Source organism: Monodon monoceros, unplaced genomic scaffold (genome assembly GCF_005190385.1).
Source record: "Monodon monoceros isolate NGI ecotype Baffin Bay Population unplaced genomic scaffold, NGI_Narwhal_1 Super_Scaffold_18, whole genome shotgun sequence".
NCBI lineage: Eukaryota > Metazoa > Chordata > Mammalia > Artiodactyla > Monodontidae > Monodon > Monodon monoceros.
This window is the reverse complement of record NW_021703774.1, coordinates 138141308-138157500: the sequence shown is the minus strand read 5'-3', so window position 1 is coordinate 138157500 and position 16193 is coordinate 138141308. Positions and strand designations below refer to the sequence as shown.

The 16193-nt window shown below is 35.2% G+C and overlaps 1 protein-coding gene across 6 annotated transcripts in view; it reads left to right on the top strand.

The window, feature by feature from the left end:
• OSBPL9 (oxysterol binding protein like 9) overlaps window positions 1–16193 on the top strand; it is a 171008-nt gene that overhangs the window by 140214 nt on the left and 14601 nt on the right. For 5 of the 6 annotated variants that reach the window (XM_029229112.1, XM_029229111.1, XM_029229113.1 and 2 more), the window contains 6 exons: window positions 1150–1188; window positions 4699–4789; window positions 6088–6195; window positions 9229–9388; window positions 15445–15557; window positions 15687–15805. In XM_029229112.1, coding sequence (XP_029084945.1) covers window positions 1150–1188; window positions 4699–4789; window positions 6088–6195; window positions 9229–9388; window positions 15445–15557; window positions 15687–15805 — 630 coding nt within the window. The remainder of the gene's footprint in view (window positions 1–1149; window positions 1189–4698; window positions 4790–6087; window positions 6196–9228; window positions 9389–15444; window positions 15558–15686; window positions 15806–16193) is intronic. The other variant, XM_029229110.1, reaches the window with a different exon arrangement.

Genomic DNA, 16193 nt, shown 5'->3' with positions numbered 1-16193 from the left:
TAGACTAGACTAGACACTCTCTCTGTCTCAGTTTTCTCATCTGTCCAATGGGGATGATAATAGTACATGCTTTATAGAGTTGTCAGTGGAACAAGTGAATTAATAATATACAGGCAGACCTTGTTTTATTGCATTTTGCAGATGCTATCTTTTACAAATTGAAAGTTTGTGGCAACCTTGTGTCAAGCAAGTCTATTGGCGCCATTTTTGCAACATTATTTGCTCACTTTGTGGGTTTGTCACATTTTGGTAACTCTCGCAATATTTCAAACTTTTTCATTATTACTGTATTTGTTATGACGATCTGTGAGCAGTGATTTTTGATATTACTACTACAGCTCACTGAAGGCTCAGATGATGTTTAGCATTTTTTAGCAATGAAGTATTTTTAAATTACATACATTGTTTTTTAAGACAGTGCTGCTGCACACTTAATAGGCTACAGTATAATGTAAATATAACTTTTATATGCACTGGGAAACCAAAAAATTTGTGTGACTTGCTTTATTGCAATATTTGCTTTATTGTGGTGGACTGGGACCAAGCTCGCTATATCTCCGAGGTATGCCTGTACGTAAAATACCTGCCAGGTAGTAAGCGTTAGCCCCTGTATCATCATTCTGTGGATATGGTGATTATGGTTACTGAAACAAAAATCAGACCATCTGTTTAGAAAAGTATTGGTATACTTCTGGAGCCAGCAGCCAGAATATGGGAAATTATGTCTATCCTGAGTTTTTAAGGGTATATGATTGTCATACCTTTGCAGTATGGTAAGAGTTTGGGGGTTGTGGAGAGTTGGCATAATTTACTGTAAAGTTAAACCCAGAAATATTCAGGATCATTAATCCTAAAATAATATATCTGCTTTCAGTCATTGATACCAATGTGACTACACAGTTCAGTAGGATATTTCTACAAAGAATTTAATTAAATGCCTATATAGAAAAACAGTTGCCATGCTCTTGGTTAGAATTATGTTTGGCTAGGAATGGACCAGTGAAATTACTGTCTTAGTGGAAGCAGAGTAGTAGTTTTCTAACGTTGTTGCTTACCCAGTAAAATAAGTTTTCTTACTAGGGAAGAAAGTACACAAGGTGTTACTTAAATGAAAGAATGAAGTTAATATTTTTAACATTTCTCCTTAAGGACCAGTGTAATGCGGAGAAGCACGCAGATGGAATTATAGTAAGTTTAATCTAATCTTTGTTCCCCTTTACTTCTGCAGAGCATTATAACCAGTTATGTCAGGAGAAGCCTGAATTTCTACTCATTTTTCAACACAAATTCCTCTTTTTACCTACTCACTGTTCTTTGTTTGTTGACTCTTGCAATTTTCCTTGAGCTCTTAAAGTTGGCCATCTTTCAGCAATCATTTGGAGGGGGAATGTCGATTTTAAAATTTTGCTGAGTCTTGATTCTTATTGAATCACCTTGCATGTGTTAACTTAAAGGGTTAATCGTGGTATAAAGATGCAGCTTTTATGACTAAATAAGGCATAACTCACAATGCTACATTTCTTGTCCAACTTCTTTTTTTCTAATGAAAGCAGACGGGGAGGGGTACAGTATTGAAACATCTTAATTTAGCTATATGGTTATAGGTTTCTATTAATTTCTTATCTTTTTTTTTAGATTATGTGTACTGTGTTAACTGTCATTGCTACTGTGGTGTATACTGCTTTTTTGTAGGAACAAGTTGCACATGAATTCTTCCACTTACAGCCATTTTCTATTCTTTCCTCCCCTTGGGTTTTACTCTTCCCTTATATTCAACTTACCCACCAAAAAGAAAAGAAAATTTTATTGGAAATAAAAGTTAGAATTTGAAGGTTTGCAGTTTAAGCTCCCCTGGTTTTATGGTAGATGTGTGACTTGTGTTCAGACTGTATTTCTGAAGAAGGAGGCAACCTCTTTTTTTGTCTGAGGCTTTACAAATGCCAGCTTATCTGAGATCTGGAAACTCATTTTGTAAATCTTGAAAACCATCTTATGATTATATTTGAAAGGATGAGCATGTTATGTTTATATTTGGTTTAAAATGAAAAATAAGTTAAATATTTCTTAAGAAAACAGAGTAAGAGAAACATTTTTAAAATTTGAATTAAACACATTGGAATTTTTGTTTTTCTTCACAATGTGAGTTCATAGTTTGAGCCATGGTGATTTAATACAATTATGTGATATAATTACAATATAATATCTCTTCTGAGATATCAGTTAAGATTATAAACCTCATGGAAAAAGACTGTGTATGTTGTCTAGCATTTCATGGTTCCCAAAGACCCTAAGGAAAATTAATGATGGCAGTTACTTTTATCTCTTTTCTCTCAAAGCAAATCAGTTACTTTTTATTATGTTAAACAATAGTTTTATAAAGCATACTAAAAATGTTTGATCATTTGTAGTTAAAAACGTCTAGATAGTTTATACTGATAGAAAACCTAAACTTGTAGAAGACAAACATATTTGAATCATTTGATCCGGGACTATAGCATTTTTCCTTAAGAGTTTTTATTTTTAAAAAAAGGCACTGTTCATGGTTTAGGCCTTGGACCCAGACTGCTAAGACCTAGCCCTGCCACTTACTGTGACCTTAGGCAAGCTTCTTAACCTTTGAGTCTTTGTTTCCTCATCTATAAAGAAAAGTGACTTCTATCTCAGAGGATTGTTGTAAGATAGTATGCACGTAGTACTCAGTGAATGTTAGCTATACATACATATATGTATATATAATTGTATTTTATATTGTATTGCATGAATTTTATTAATTTTACAACAGATTAGGGTTTAGGATTGTCATTTGTTTGCACTCCTCAAGCTCTGCACATTCTTTTTTAAAGCAAGGCGTAGAATGTTATTTGACATTTTTTAGCCTGAAGTTGGTTGACCACGGACAGTAGTTGTATTTTCTGTTAACAACAGCAACAAAAGAAAAAGTCTAAAAGTGTTTTGTGGGATTGACAAACCTAATATTAGGCTTCTGAAAAACAGAAGATTGCATTCAAAAGATTGAATTCTGGTCCCTTTCTCCGAAGTTATTTTATTTCTTGGTCTCTTTAGTAATTTTTTCTTATATAATAGGTTGGGGATAAGGAGGTGGGATATTCTCATTCTTATGGCTCAAAGTATTAAAGGTGGGATTTTGCCTTTGTAAAGCACTTGGAGTCCTTTAGAGAAAAATCACTATGAAAAAATAAGGAATTTATTTTAAGAACAGCTCCAGGATTGTTGAGACACTTGTTTAGGTATTATGGCCCAGCCTGGTATCTGAAAATAGAATCCTAATGTAATAACCAGAAAGCCCTTAGAGACCATAGCATCCAGACATTTCTTCATTTTATACACTGGGAAAGTGAGGCCCACAGCAGATGAGACTTGGCAAGTCACTGGTAGAGCAAGGATTCTAGGAATTAAAATTCTAAGTCTCTGTTTCTGTGCTTTTCCTAATGCTCCAGAACCTTCCCCACTTCACTTTACTAGGCTTTTGATTATTAATGATTGTTTTCAGAGCTTCTTTGTATCCTTTATTTTCTAGGACTAGAATATTTATGGTATGTAGACTGTTGTGACAAGAATCAGAATTCTTATGTTCAAATCAATTTAAGAGATCTGATTTAGTGATTTTTACATATTGATATTTATGCAGAGAGAGGATATAAGAAAAAATAACTTAGGTATTAAATAAGAATGCTATAAAAACTTTCCTATTATCTCAGTTTCCATTGTTATGTGCTTTTAAATTTTTACAAATGCTTTTGGGGCTCATCAATAAAGTATTTCTTTTCTAATTCTGTTTCAGTATTTTCTGTTACAAGCTCTACCTAATACATGTTTGAAGTTTAGTTTTCCAGATCAAGGAAAGCTAAAAAACTTAAATTTTTCTTTCTTGGGTTTTATCTAGTATAGTCTTCTAAGTGGTGGTTTCAAACTTTACTTTGGCAAAGGCCTTGGTTTAAAATCTCCCCCTCCTCCAAATAAAAAATTATCAGTAAGCTTTGGAGTCTTGTTTTTAAAATGCCATCATGCTGGCAAAATAGTATCTTGGCTTGGAGTCAGAAGAACCTAGACTTTTTTTTTTTCCTCTCTAAAATTGTAACTACATGTTTGAGTATTTTTTTTCCTTCTAAATCCTCAAAAAGAAAAGACGTCCAATTAGAAGATACATTTCTTTGCCTTTAGTGACTGTAAAACTAGGTGCCTATATGGTGCAATACACATTGATAGAAGGTGGCAGTAGTATGGGATGTAAAAATAAGATTGTAGTGGTACAGATACATTAGCTAGTCATAGGTATAATGCTTATTAATACCAAAGCAGGAGAGAGCATTTCTCCATCTTTGATATTTGTGGTGAATTAAAATTTGAGAAGCACTGAGTTGAATCGAGAGGTTATTGCTTCGGCTTCCTGGAGCCATTCTACAACTCTTTCCAAGTATTTTCATTTAGTTTTACCTTTCTATATGTCAGAGATTCATTTTCCCTCCTTACAATGCTTCTTTAAATAATCTTATAAGAAACTCTTAGACTTCCATATAGTAAAGTTGTTTTATTTCCTCTTTGCAATTTGACCAACATGTCTATACAGCTACCCTCAGGACTTTGCTGTCAGAAGTGTGGGGTTTTCATACATTTGGGAGGGTCAATGCTGGAAGGGTATTTAATTAAAAATAACTATACTGTGCTTCTTTATCTCAGAGTACTATTAATCCTGTAGATGCAATATATCAACCTAGTCCCTTGGAACCTGTGATCAACACAATGCCTTCCCAGACTGTCTTACCTCCAGGTATAGTATAATATTTGGAAAAATGTTTCACAGGTACACTGATGACAAAAAACTTAATTTTTTATGGCAGTTGTAGTAATCTTGAAGGTTTTCTTTTTGTCTTGTTTTTTAATAAGTAAAAGGAATCTCACACACAAAATACAGCCAAAAATGAACTGGAAAAATATGATAATATTTTGGTATTGGGGCTTTTTGAGTACAGTTAAAGGGCTTTTGGTTTTCAAAGTGAGATGGAAGACAAACATGGTTACTTGGATTAGCTGCTAGGACAGAATCCTATGACCCAGGATTCATGGCTACCAAGGAGAACTTAATATACCTTGATCTACTTGAAAGTAATCCAGGAATGTTCTATTTTGTCATATTCTTTATAGCTCTGAATAATACAAATGGTTTCTTCATGGTGGACTTAAAGATAATGAGAAAGGGAGGAATGAAATTTGTGATGCCTACTGATTAGATAGATGTGTATTTTTAGGGATAGAGTAATAAATTTTTTCTTTTTAACTGGCAGAGGAGGGCTTAAGGCCAACACCCACTGGTTCCTTTTACCTTTTTGTTGCATCCAACATTTCAGTGTTTTCACTGATGACATAAGTCAGAAATTTTACTGGAAAAAAAGAAAATCTTTTTAAAAATACTTATTAAGTATGTGAGATCTTTTTATGAATTTTTACTCCTTAGGAGATTGAGCTTAATATCTCTCACGAGACTAAAGAGGAAGTACTGTGCCCCATTTTAGATTTTACAAGTGGTTTGATCCTCGGGGGGGAAACAGTTTATCATCCGAAGCATTTGCTGGTTTTACAGAGTAGTTGTACTGAGGTACTGGCCTATCTTGACTAGTCTCTTGATATCCTGCCTAGTGTCTTAGTACTAGGTAGCATATCATCATTGAGTTTAAGGGGGACTGGGGGTCAGAAAGGAGTAGTAGCATGGAACTTGACTTAATAGAATACAGTCTCAAAAATTACTGATCTTCAGGATATTGCAGTTAAAGAGTTGTGTTTGCTACCAAATGTAAAATAGATAGCTAGTAGGAAGCAGCCGCACAGCACAGGGAGATCAGCTCAGTGCTTTGTGACCACCTAGAGGGGTGGGATAAGGACGGTGGGAGAGAGACACAGGAGGGAAGAGATATGGGGGTATGTGTATTATGTATAGCTGATTCACTTTGTTGTAAAGCAGAAACTAACACACCATTGTAAAGCAATTATACTCCAATAAAGATGTTAAAGAAAAAGAAGAGTTGTGTTTGGCTTTTTCTCTAACTTATTTCACATGTTCAAATCTCCTAGAACCTGCTCAGTTGTGTAAGTCAGAGCAGCGTCCATCTTCTCTACCAGTTGGACCTGTATTAGCTACTACCTTGGGACATCATCAGACTCCAACACCAAATAGTACAGGTACAGATTTGTGTAATTCCTTTACTTCTCATAACTGCCCATTAACATTCAAGATTTGTGTTGGATTACTGATGGGAAAAAGATTGAAGAAAGGTTGTATATTTTGTATTGGAGATACCTTAGCTCTATCATTACAGTTCCATACATGGAGTGGTTAACTTTGTGATTGAACCAGAAGTTTATTAATAATTATAATTTAAATGAAATAAAATACTGCAGAGTTTTGTTTATTTGTTTACCTTAAGGCTTATTTTGAAGCTCTGTATTGGCTTTTTAAAAAAATTTGCTTGAGTTAGATTTATATACTTTCTTACTGTAAAGGAATCAGATAATACAGAAGTATGAGAACAAAAGCTGTAAGCCTTCTTTACTCTTTGTCATTTATACATGTATGTACCTACATACCTATATTATAGTGTATTTTTATTGTTTTTTTCCCTGACCTAAATTAGATCATGTGGTTCTGTGACTTTCCCTTTTCATTTAACTGAGGACATTTAGAGAGCTTTCTGTGTTCATACACTTAGGTACACAACATTCTTTCTGCAGCTGCTCAAGTGGCTATTACTGTTTTTCTGATGATGGACATTTATTTAGGTTGATTCCAAAATTTTCCTATTATAAGCAGTATTTCAGGGAATATCCTTGTACAGCACCTTTTGGCACATATGAATTTTTTAAGGATAGATTTATCGGTCACATTTTTGCCAATTTTATAAGGAAAAAAAGGATACTTGATTTTAGTTTGCATTTTCTTAATTTGCTTAGATTTATGGTCTTTATTTTTTCTCTAATTCACAGTGATGCTATTAATGTTAGTATAGATTTATTTCTTGTTTTAAAACTAATTAGGTTGATGTTGGGTTATCAGTTGCACCAAATTCAAGGGAGCACTTGGTGCTTTTGTCCCTGTTATATCTGGATGCCAAAACCGAAACCACTCTTGAGGACATGGGAGATAAGCCCCTGCTGTTGCTCCACAGGTTCTTTCCTGGGTGAGACTTTTCCTGTGTAATAATGAAAAGTTACCCTGTGATTTTTAGCTAGTTTGAAATTTGAGTTAGTAAAGATGCTGATGTTATTACTTTAGTTTTTAAGATTTAACAGCCTGGGCAGATGTCTCCTTAATTTTGAAAGAAAGCAAGCAACAACAGCTCTCTTATTTGAAGCTCTTGGGAAAATGCTGATAAGCAGTTTGAATAATGCAGTTGAAATGTTTGCCTGCCTTTTTTATGTATTTCATTACACTGTCATTTTAAAAACAGTATCTGTGTTTTCTTTTGTTTTTTTATAAGGAGGAATTATGTCAGAATTCTGAAACAGACAAAATTTTCCATTCAGAAATATACAAAACCTAGTCAGTTACAGACTTTGAAAAAGTTAGCAGTATTCTTTATGTACATTAATTTTAGAATCATTAATTAGTTATAAATAATTTAGGATAAATTATTTCAGAAGACAGCATTTTAAAAATATAACATTTTAGAGTAGGTATATTTAAAAAAATTTTTTTAATTAGTGTGTGGTTTGTGTCTTGTTTGATTTTTCAACCTAATTTCTTCATCTTTCTTTCCTTTATCTCTCTCACTAATACATAAAAGAAGGAAAGGAACAACTGAAAAAAGAAATGTTTTCTCTTGTAAGGAAAACTCAGTTCTTTTGTTTGCAACTCCCACTCCAACTCATTTTCTTCTTGGATACATTTTCAGTTTTCTGTGGTTGCCTGGACTATTTGCTTGTTACTTGATCATTTGTAATTCCTGGTCTTTTTCTTTCTTTCTCTCTCTCTCTCTCATTTTTTTCCCCCATTATTTCAATAAGAGAAATTTATTTATTTCCCATCTTATTGCTGCTATGGGGCGGGGCAGCGGTGGGGTAAGAATTTAAAGTTATTTGCTAAGATGAACTATCTTTGGAATTCCCACAATAAGCTTTGCCTATTTAGGCAGCAAACTTTCAGTGTTATGTTTTAAAAATATCTTTGTGAACATGGCAACTAAATGTGGCAGGTGGATGTGCTCTTTCAACTATTGAACCATAGATAGACACTGGAATGGGACACTAAAAATCCATGGATGGCTCTGGATTCATTTTTACTGCTGCTATTCTCATTTCCTCCTAGAATTGAGGCCTTGGCTTTTGTATTGCCAGCAGTGACTTAATTAATTTTAATCTACACCAGGCATCTGTAGCAGTTTGGCATAAATTGCCTGAGAGCCCTTAGATATCTGCTCAATAAATACTTGGTAAATTACTTTCAGTACTTCACTGTTCTGTTTGATACTTTTATTGTTACTTTTTATTACTAGACTATGAACCAGATGATTATCACAGAGATTCTTTCTCTGGATCTCCATTAGTTTCTATTTCCTTAATTAGACTGTTTAGGAATAGGAAGATGTTCCTCCTGGTTCTTTCCTTTTTCCACGTGCTTCCCATGGTAGCCCTCTCTTTTTCTCTGCCCCTGGGCTCTGGGCAACCTGACTTAAACTTAGGTAGAAAAGAGGTGAGGAGTTTGAATGGTAAGTGTTCCCAGCTTTTGTGTTTGTACATGATTGCCAAAACATATTGACTAATATGAATGTGATATCCTGAACAAAATTTTAACATTCATGTGGTTTTTGATATTCTTTCCACTTTGTATTCTTGTTGGCTCACTGCTGCATTTTTAAGGTATCTGGATCTATAGTATAAAATAAGAGCTCTGGCTTCCCGTTGGTACTGGTATCTACTATGGGACTTCTAATACCTTAACTCACACAGTGTGATTATAATCAAAAGAACTCCCTTCCTAATTACAGTTGGGGACATAGTATTTTTTCATTTATTTAAAAGGCTATGTCCCATTCTATAATGTGATTTGCCTTTTTCTTTGTCTAGTTTAAATGTTGATTTCTTTACAGATAGTCTAGGGACTTCTACCAACTTAACTATTTTTTGATTTTAGAAAGGTCTGCTTTGACCCCATCTCCCTAATTTCTTCCCTTCTATTACCAACACTGTCCCCTAATTAAAAACTTTTTAACTTCCTAGGCAGTGGGCACTCACCACCTAGTAGCAGTCTAACTTCTCCAAGCCATGTCAACTTGTCTCCAAACACAGTCCCAGAGTTCTCTTATTCTAGCAGTGAAGATGAATTCTATGATGCGGATGAATTCCATCAGAGTGGCTCATCCCCAAAGCACTTAATAGAGTAAGTAGATGAACTACATATGTATTGAAATGACTCCTGATTTTTAAAAATGTAATTTGATTTTGAGACTGGTGTTAATGACAGACTCCTTTATAAATTATTATTTGGAAAAAGTGAAAAAGACAGCTTATTTTTAATTGGCTTATTGAGCAAAGCTAGTTCTGTGAGAATAGTGATTTTACTCCTGATTTAATTCAAATGGTATAATTTTGCATCAGTTGTGGTAACATGCCAGTATTGTTCATTAACTCTGGGCCTTATTTCTATAGAAACAACATTAGGAGAGGGTCACATGAAAGTGAGTAAGCTAGGAAGTATTACTCACATAAGAGGAGGTTACCGTTACTTGTTCTGTATAGAGTAGAGATATTTGGGTGCCTATAAGCCAGGCACTATATTAGGTGGAGGAATGATACAGAGGTGAATGAAGAGCCAGTCCCTGCCCTCAGGGAACTTACAGTCTATTGGGGGAAAAACAAACTTTTATAATCCAGTGGGAAATATGCTATGTAAGAATAAGTGCAGGACTTCCCTGGTGGCGCAGTGGTTGAGAGTCCGCCTGCCGATGCAGGGGACACGAGTTCGTGCCCTGGTCTGGGAGGATCCTGCATGCTGCGGAGCGGCTGGGCGCATGAGCCATGGCTGCTGACCCTGCGCGTCTGGAGCCTGTGCTCCACAACGGGAGAGGCCACAACAGTGAGAGGCCCGCGTACAAAAAAAAAAAAAAAAAGGATTCACAGAGGAGGGAGGGGATGTGATCCATGGTGAGATGTGGATGAGTAGGGAGAGAAGGGACATTGGGGGTGAGAAGAGGAAGGAGAAATGGAAAGTGTTGTTCTCATGGAGATGGAACCCTAATAAGAAAGGCCTGGAGGCAACGGGAGCTTGGTTTCTTTGAGGAGCTGTAAGCTGCTGAGCATGGCTGAGTGTGGCTGTAGCATAAGTTGTGGGGAATGGTTAAGAAGATACAGAAGAGATTGACAAGGGCCAGGTCGTGAAAGAGTCCTCTTAGCCTTTTATGAATTTTGAACATTTTCTCACAAGTGATGGCAGCTGCTGGTCAGGTCTGCATTTTAGAAAAACAGATATGCCTGAATTGTGTAGAATCAAATGCAGTGGGGATGCATTACATGTAGGAAGACCAGGCAAAACTGGGTAGAAACTTGAGAAATGTTGATACCCTGAGCTAAGGTCATAGCATAGGAATGGAGGGAAGCACATGGACTCCAGGGATACTAAGTAGGCAGATTTGGGCAGATATTGATGATAGGTTTTCTCTCATTAGGAAATATTTGACCTGTTTTGCACTGTTAAATCAAAGCTAGGTATGTTCCGTTGTACCGAAAAGGCCTTTACACGTAAAGTCACTTACATGATAGCCAATAAGCAAAGTACTTTTTAGCCCTACTGGTACGTAGGTTGCTGTGGTTAGACTTTGGATTCTGGAATCTTAGAAAAGAATAGGTTCTAAATCTGTTTTGCTTTTAAGGTGTGTGATCTTGGTCAAGTTATTTAACCTATGACATCCTCAGTTTCCTTGTTTGTAAAATGAGGATAATAGTTTCAGCTTCAAGAGGTCATTGTGAACATTTAAATGAGAATAATGTCAAGTGCTTACTATGATGTCTGGCATGTATAATAAGTGTGCAGTAAGTGATAGCTGTTATAGAAAGCAAATTAACATTTATTTGCTTTAATGTTCTTATATTTGTTGTAGATGTAGTTGGCTCACTTTTTGCTGGGTATTTTTTCCAAGTCTCCTGCCATCTCAGGAGTCAGTGCTAGTGTTACAGCTTGGGGTTTGCTTTGAAATACAGTACAAATTTGGAAATGATTATTTGTGAATTTGCAAGCTAAGTACTATCAACCAAACTTAGACCTTGAACCTTGGTTTCTTTTAGTAAGAAATATTTTGTGGCACTCCATTTCTCTCACTCTCTTTTTCTTTTTTTAGAGATAACAATTTTTTTTTAAATTGGGGTATATTTGCTTTACAATGCTGTGTTAGTTTCTGCTGTACAACAAAGTGAATCAGCTACATGTATACACATATCCCCTCCCTCTTGGACCTCCCTCCCTCCACCACCCCCATCCCACCCATCTAGGTCACCACAGAGCACTGAGCTGATCTCACTGCGCTATACAGCAGGTTCCCACTAGCTCTCTGTTTTACACATGGTAGTGTATATATGTCAGTCCCAGTCTCCCAGTTCATCCCACCCTCCCTTCCCCCACATGTCCACATGTCCATTCTCTATGTCTGCATCTCTATTCCTGCCCTGCAAATAGGTTCATGTATACCATTTTTCTAGATTCCACATATATGCATTAATATATGATATTTGTTTTTCAATTTCTGACTTACTTTTCTCTGTATGACAGTCTCTAGATCCATCCACGTCTCTACAAATGATCCAATTTTATTCCTTTTTATGGCTGAGTAATATTCCATTGTATATATGTACCACATCTTCTCTATCCATTCATCTGTCAATGGACATTTAGATTGCTTCCATGTCCTGGCTATTGTAAATAGTGCTGCACTGAACATTGGGGTGCATGTGTCTTTTTGAATTATGGTTTTCTCAGGGTATATGCCCAGTAGTGGGATTGCTGGAAGAACAGTATGGAGGTTCCTTAAAAAACTAAAAATAGAACTACCATATGACCCAGCACTCCAGTTCTGTTAAGTGTGCACATGAACTGAGAAATACAGTATCATATATAATTGTACTGTAACTATTCAGAATCTCAAAATTTATAAGGAAAATGATGTTATTAATTCAGGAAGTTTTGTTACGTAGTAGATCAAATTCAGATTTTGAATGTTGGAAAAGTAAAATATATGTGATTAGGTAAATACATCCTGTTAGGACATGAGACTTTACTTAAGGAAGAGAGATTTGAGCCCACAATTCAAGAAGGCTAGTTTAGCAGAAAGAGTTTGGTTTAGCATGTTGGTTTCTTAATGTTTGTATGTAGGGAAATAAACTATTACAAGACCCTTATTAGCAGTTTGCCAATAGAAATTTCACTTTAATTTTTAAAATATTTTTTATGATAGTGGGGTTAAAAGAAAATAAGCGTTTGGAAGAAAATTCCAAAGTAAAGGTTATTATTTATTTTTGAAGTGTTAAATCATTGTTTTCTTTAAACAGAATTAAGGACAGTCTCGATCATTAGCTATTAATCGAAACAAAGTACAGTTGAATATCAAAATGGATCATCTGTCTTCTAGAAGCCTGTAACTATATGCAGTAAAAGCTTGATAATGATGTGGCTATAGCCTCATTACATCACAGATAGTCAATCTCTGGCCCCAGTTTCAGGGGTTCTCCTGAAATTTTTCTGAAATAGATAAATTTTAAATGCTTACCTGTTGTACCTGTAATAGGCATATCTACAAGGTTACCTGCAGGCTCATAGGCTTTTCTTTTTTCTCTGTACTCTCCGAGTACCCATCCCTTGACAAATACACAGTTTATGAACCTCCTGTTTGAAGGGATCCAGAGTTAAATTCTTTGTCCAGCTCACCCACTCAGGCTTCCTTTTCTCCTTCAATTTCGTTCTTTCCTTTTATGCCCTAATCTAGATTCCCAAACTAGTAGGGACTACAGATGTTTCATTTGGCCAGCACAGTGTTTGTTGATTTTTTTGTTTAAAAATTTTTATTTTAATTGGAGTATAGTTGATTAACAATGTTGTGATAGTTTCAGGTCTACAGCAGAGTGATTCAGATATACATTTTCCCATTAAATGGAACTTTAACTTTAAATCCCTTCAAATTGAGTACGCTAGTGCCAGGTCTCTATTGTTTTATAATCTGGCCCTATTCACATATTTATGCTCTCTGCCTGGCCTCTGTAGGCATTGAGCTTGTGTGCCACCTGCTGGTCATCAGCTGCTACCACTAGTTTTCTAGCTCTCAAGTCAAGTTTCTATCTGACAGAAGAGAATTTGAAAACTTAAGTCCTTTCACCGTTCAGTTTCTAAAGACCTGTAGTAATGATAACTTCTGTGTGAGCTATGTTATTGGGTTTTGCACATTTATAAACTAGATGAAAGTGCATGTGGGAAAGAACTTGTGCTCTGGAGCCAGATCTATACTTGAAATGGCTCCACTACTTACCAGTTGTGTGACCTCTGTCCAGTCATTGAACCTCTGAGACTCTGTGTATGATGAGAATAATCATGTCTCCCTTTTAGGGTTAGATTGTTATGGAGATGAACATATACAGTGTTCGGCACATACAAGGTACTCAATAAGTTTTGGATTCTGTTATAATTAAGTTCAGAGCTGTACCTTTTTCGGTTTAGTTTATTTATGATCTTATGATTTAATTCTGTGCAAGTTAGCCTATTGCAGATAAACCTTTCCTGTATGCATGTCATTTTTGTCAGTGTTGCTCTTGTTTTGTAACTATAGTCTTTAAATCCTTTGTCCTGAACAAGGTAAATTATGAAATGGCTAAATGAGAATTTATCCCATTATTTTCCATTTTGAGCTTTATTGAGCGTTTCACTTGGCCCAGACATGGTTTCTAGCCTGAGTAAGGAGGAAAAGCACAGCATAAATTCATCTCTGACGTTTGGAATCTAAAATAAGATACATGTTTTAAAGAATCTGAGGTTTTTAGATCAGTTGATTTAAAAGATTGATTCTATTTTGATGATGTATCAAAGAGCCACAAAACTTTTTGAAGATAATTTTTATGCAGCTCTTTTATTTAATGATAATTGGATTTCTCTTATCTAGTTCTTTTACTCATATTTTCCATTGGCTTTCAAAACTGGTGAGGTAGACATTAGTTATAGTACCTTGTGATGTACACTACTAAATTATCAAAGTAGCAATATTCAGTTACCTAAGGATTTTTGAAAAATAGATCAAAAGAAGGCAAGTAACCAGGACAAACTATGTTTAAATTAGAATACATATGTTCTAATATTCTAATGTTCTAACATAGACAGAGCACAGAGGATTTTTAGGATAATGAAACTATTCTCTGCAGTCCTACAGTGGGGGATACTTATATTACATTTGTCAAAATCCATTGAATGTACAAGACCAAGAGTGAACCCTACTGTAAACTATGGACTTTGAGTGATAATGGCATGTCATGTAGGTTCATCAACTGTTACACGTGTACTACTGTCGTGCAGGATGTTGATAGTGGGGAGGTTGTGCATATGGGAATTCTGTACTTTCTGCTCAGTTTTGCTCTGAACCTAAAACTACTCTTAAAAAAATCAAGCTTATTATTAAATAAGAAATCAAAAGAAGGTAAGTAATCAGGGCAAACTGTGTTTAAATTAGAATATATAATGTGTTTTGCACCTATAAATTTGCAATAAAAGACTTTTATGTGTGTACCATTTTATAAATAATATGTGCAGTATGAGAAATTTGGTTTCTGTTTTTACCCTTAATAAGTAAACTTTGATCATTCTTTTGTTAATGTACAGATACTAGTCCTAGGTAAGTTATGATCATAGCTGTAATAATAAAATAGAGGAATCTTTCTTTAGACCCTGTCAATCAGCTCATAATACCACTTACCATAAATTTACTTGTAAAAAGTAATATGCTTTTTTATTTTTTAATTTCAAATATAATTTTCTAATGACTGGGAAGGGTGTTATTACCAGTGTGGGCTTTTATCAAAGGATCTCAAAAATATAGACATCTTTCTGAGGCTAATTAATAGACTTACCAGTTTTGAGGTTCTGGAAATGGTTGCCAAGAATTATGACATACCTACATTTATGCAAAGTAACAAAATTGGAAAATGAACTCTAGTTTTACATGCAGAGGCAAAATCTTACCAATTTTTCATGGCCTTTCAACATGGCTTGGTTGAGCATACACCATGCAGAAAACATGAGCCTGATGGGGAGAGAGTTGGAAAGCATGTATGTATGTAACCAGCTAACTTTAAGGGTCTAGTTAGTTTCTGTCAGCTATCTTCATATATTGGTTTTAAATAAATTGGTATCTTACTATGATTTTAAATTGCTTTTTTAAAGAGCTTAAGAAGGTGATTAATTTTTTTTAGTTCCTCTGGATCTGCCTCAGTCTTGACACACAGCAGCTCAGGAAATAGTCTAAAGCGCCCAGATACCACGGAATCACTTAATTCTTCCATGTCCAATGGAACAAGTGATGCTGGTAAGCAGCCTTGGAGAGTTTACCTTTTTTTTCTTAAAAATATTTGTTTGAAAAAAAATGTATAATACTTGGTAACAGCACAGATTGGCCCAGTTTAACACCAGTCTAAGAAGATGTGTTTTATTTTAGACCTTTTCGATTCACATGATGATAGAGATGATGATGGGGAGGCAGGGTCGGTGGAAGAGCACAAGAGTGTTATCATGCATCTGTTGTCACAGGTTAGGCTTGGAATGGATCTCACTAAGGTAAGAATCAAATTTGGTATTTGCTGTTAGTCTTAATGTGTATATGTAGATTCTCAGTGATCGTATGGTGAGTGTGTCTGCAAATGTAGTATAATGACATAACTTCTGTTTATACTTTTGTTATGAATTAATATATATGTACCTGAGTTAACTGAAAATTTTTATAAATGGATGAAATAAGTAAAGCTAGGATAATTTCATAGAGATAGTACATATGGATTATATAGATTATGATTTGGATTTTATTGGGGGCAAGCATGGAATAGTATTGGGCTTGGTTAGTAGTCTGAACAAAACCTAAAGCAGTGTGTGGTGTGCATGGAATCAAAATGGGCAGAGTTCTGATCTCCGGGTTAGAGGACCTGTGCTTACATCCTACTTCAGCTGT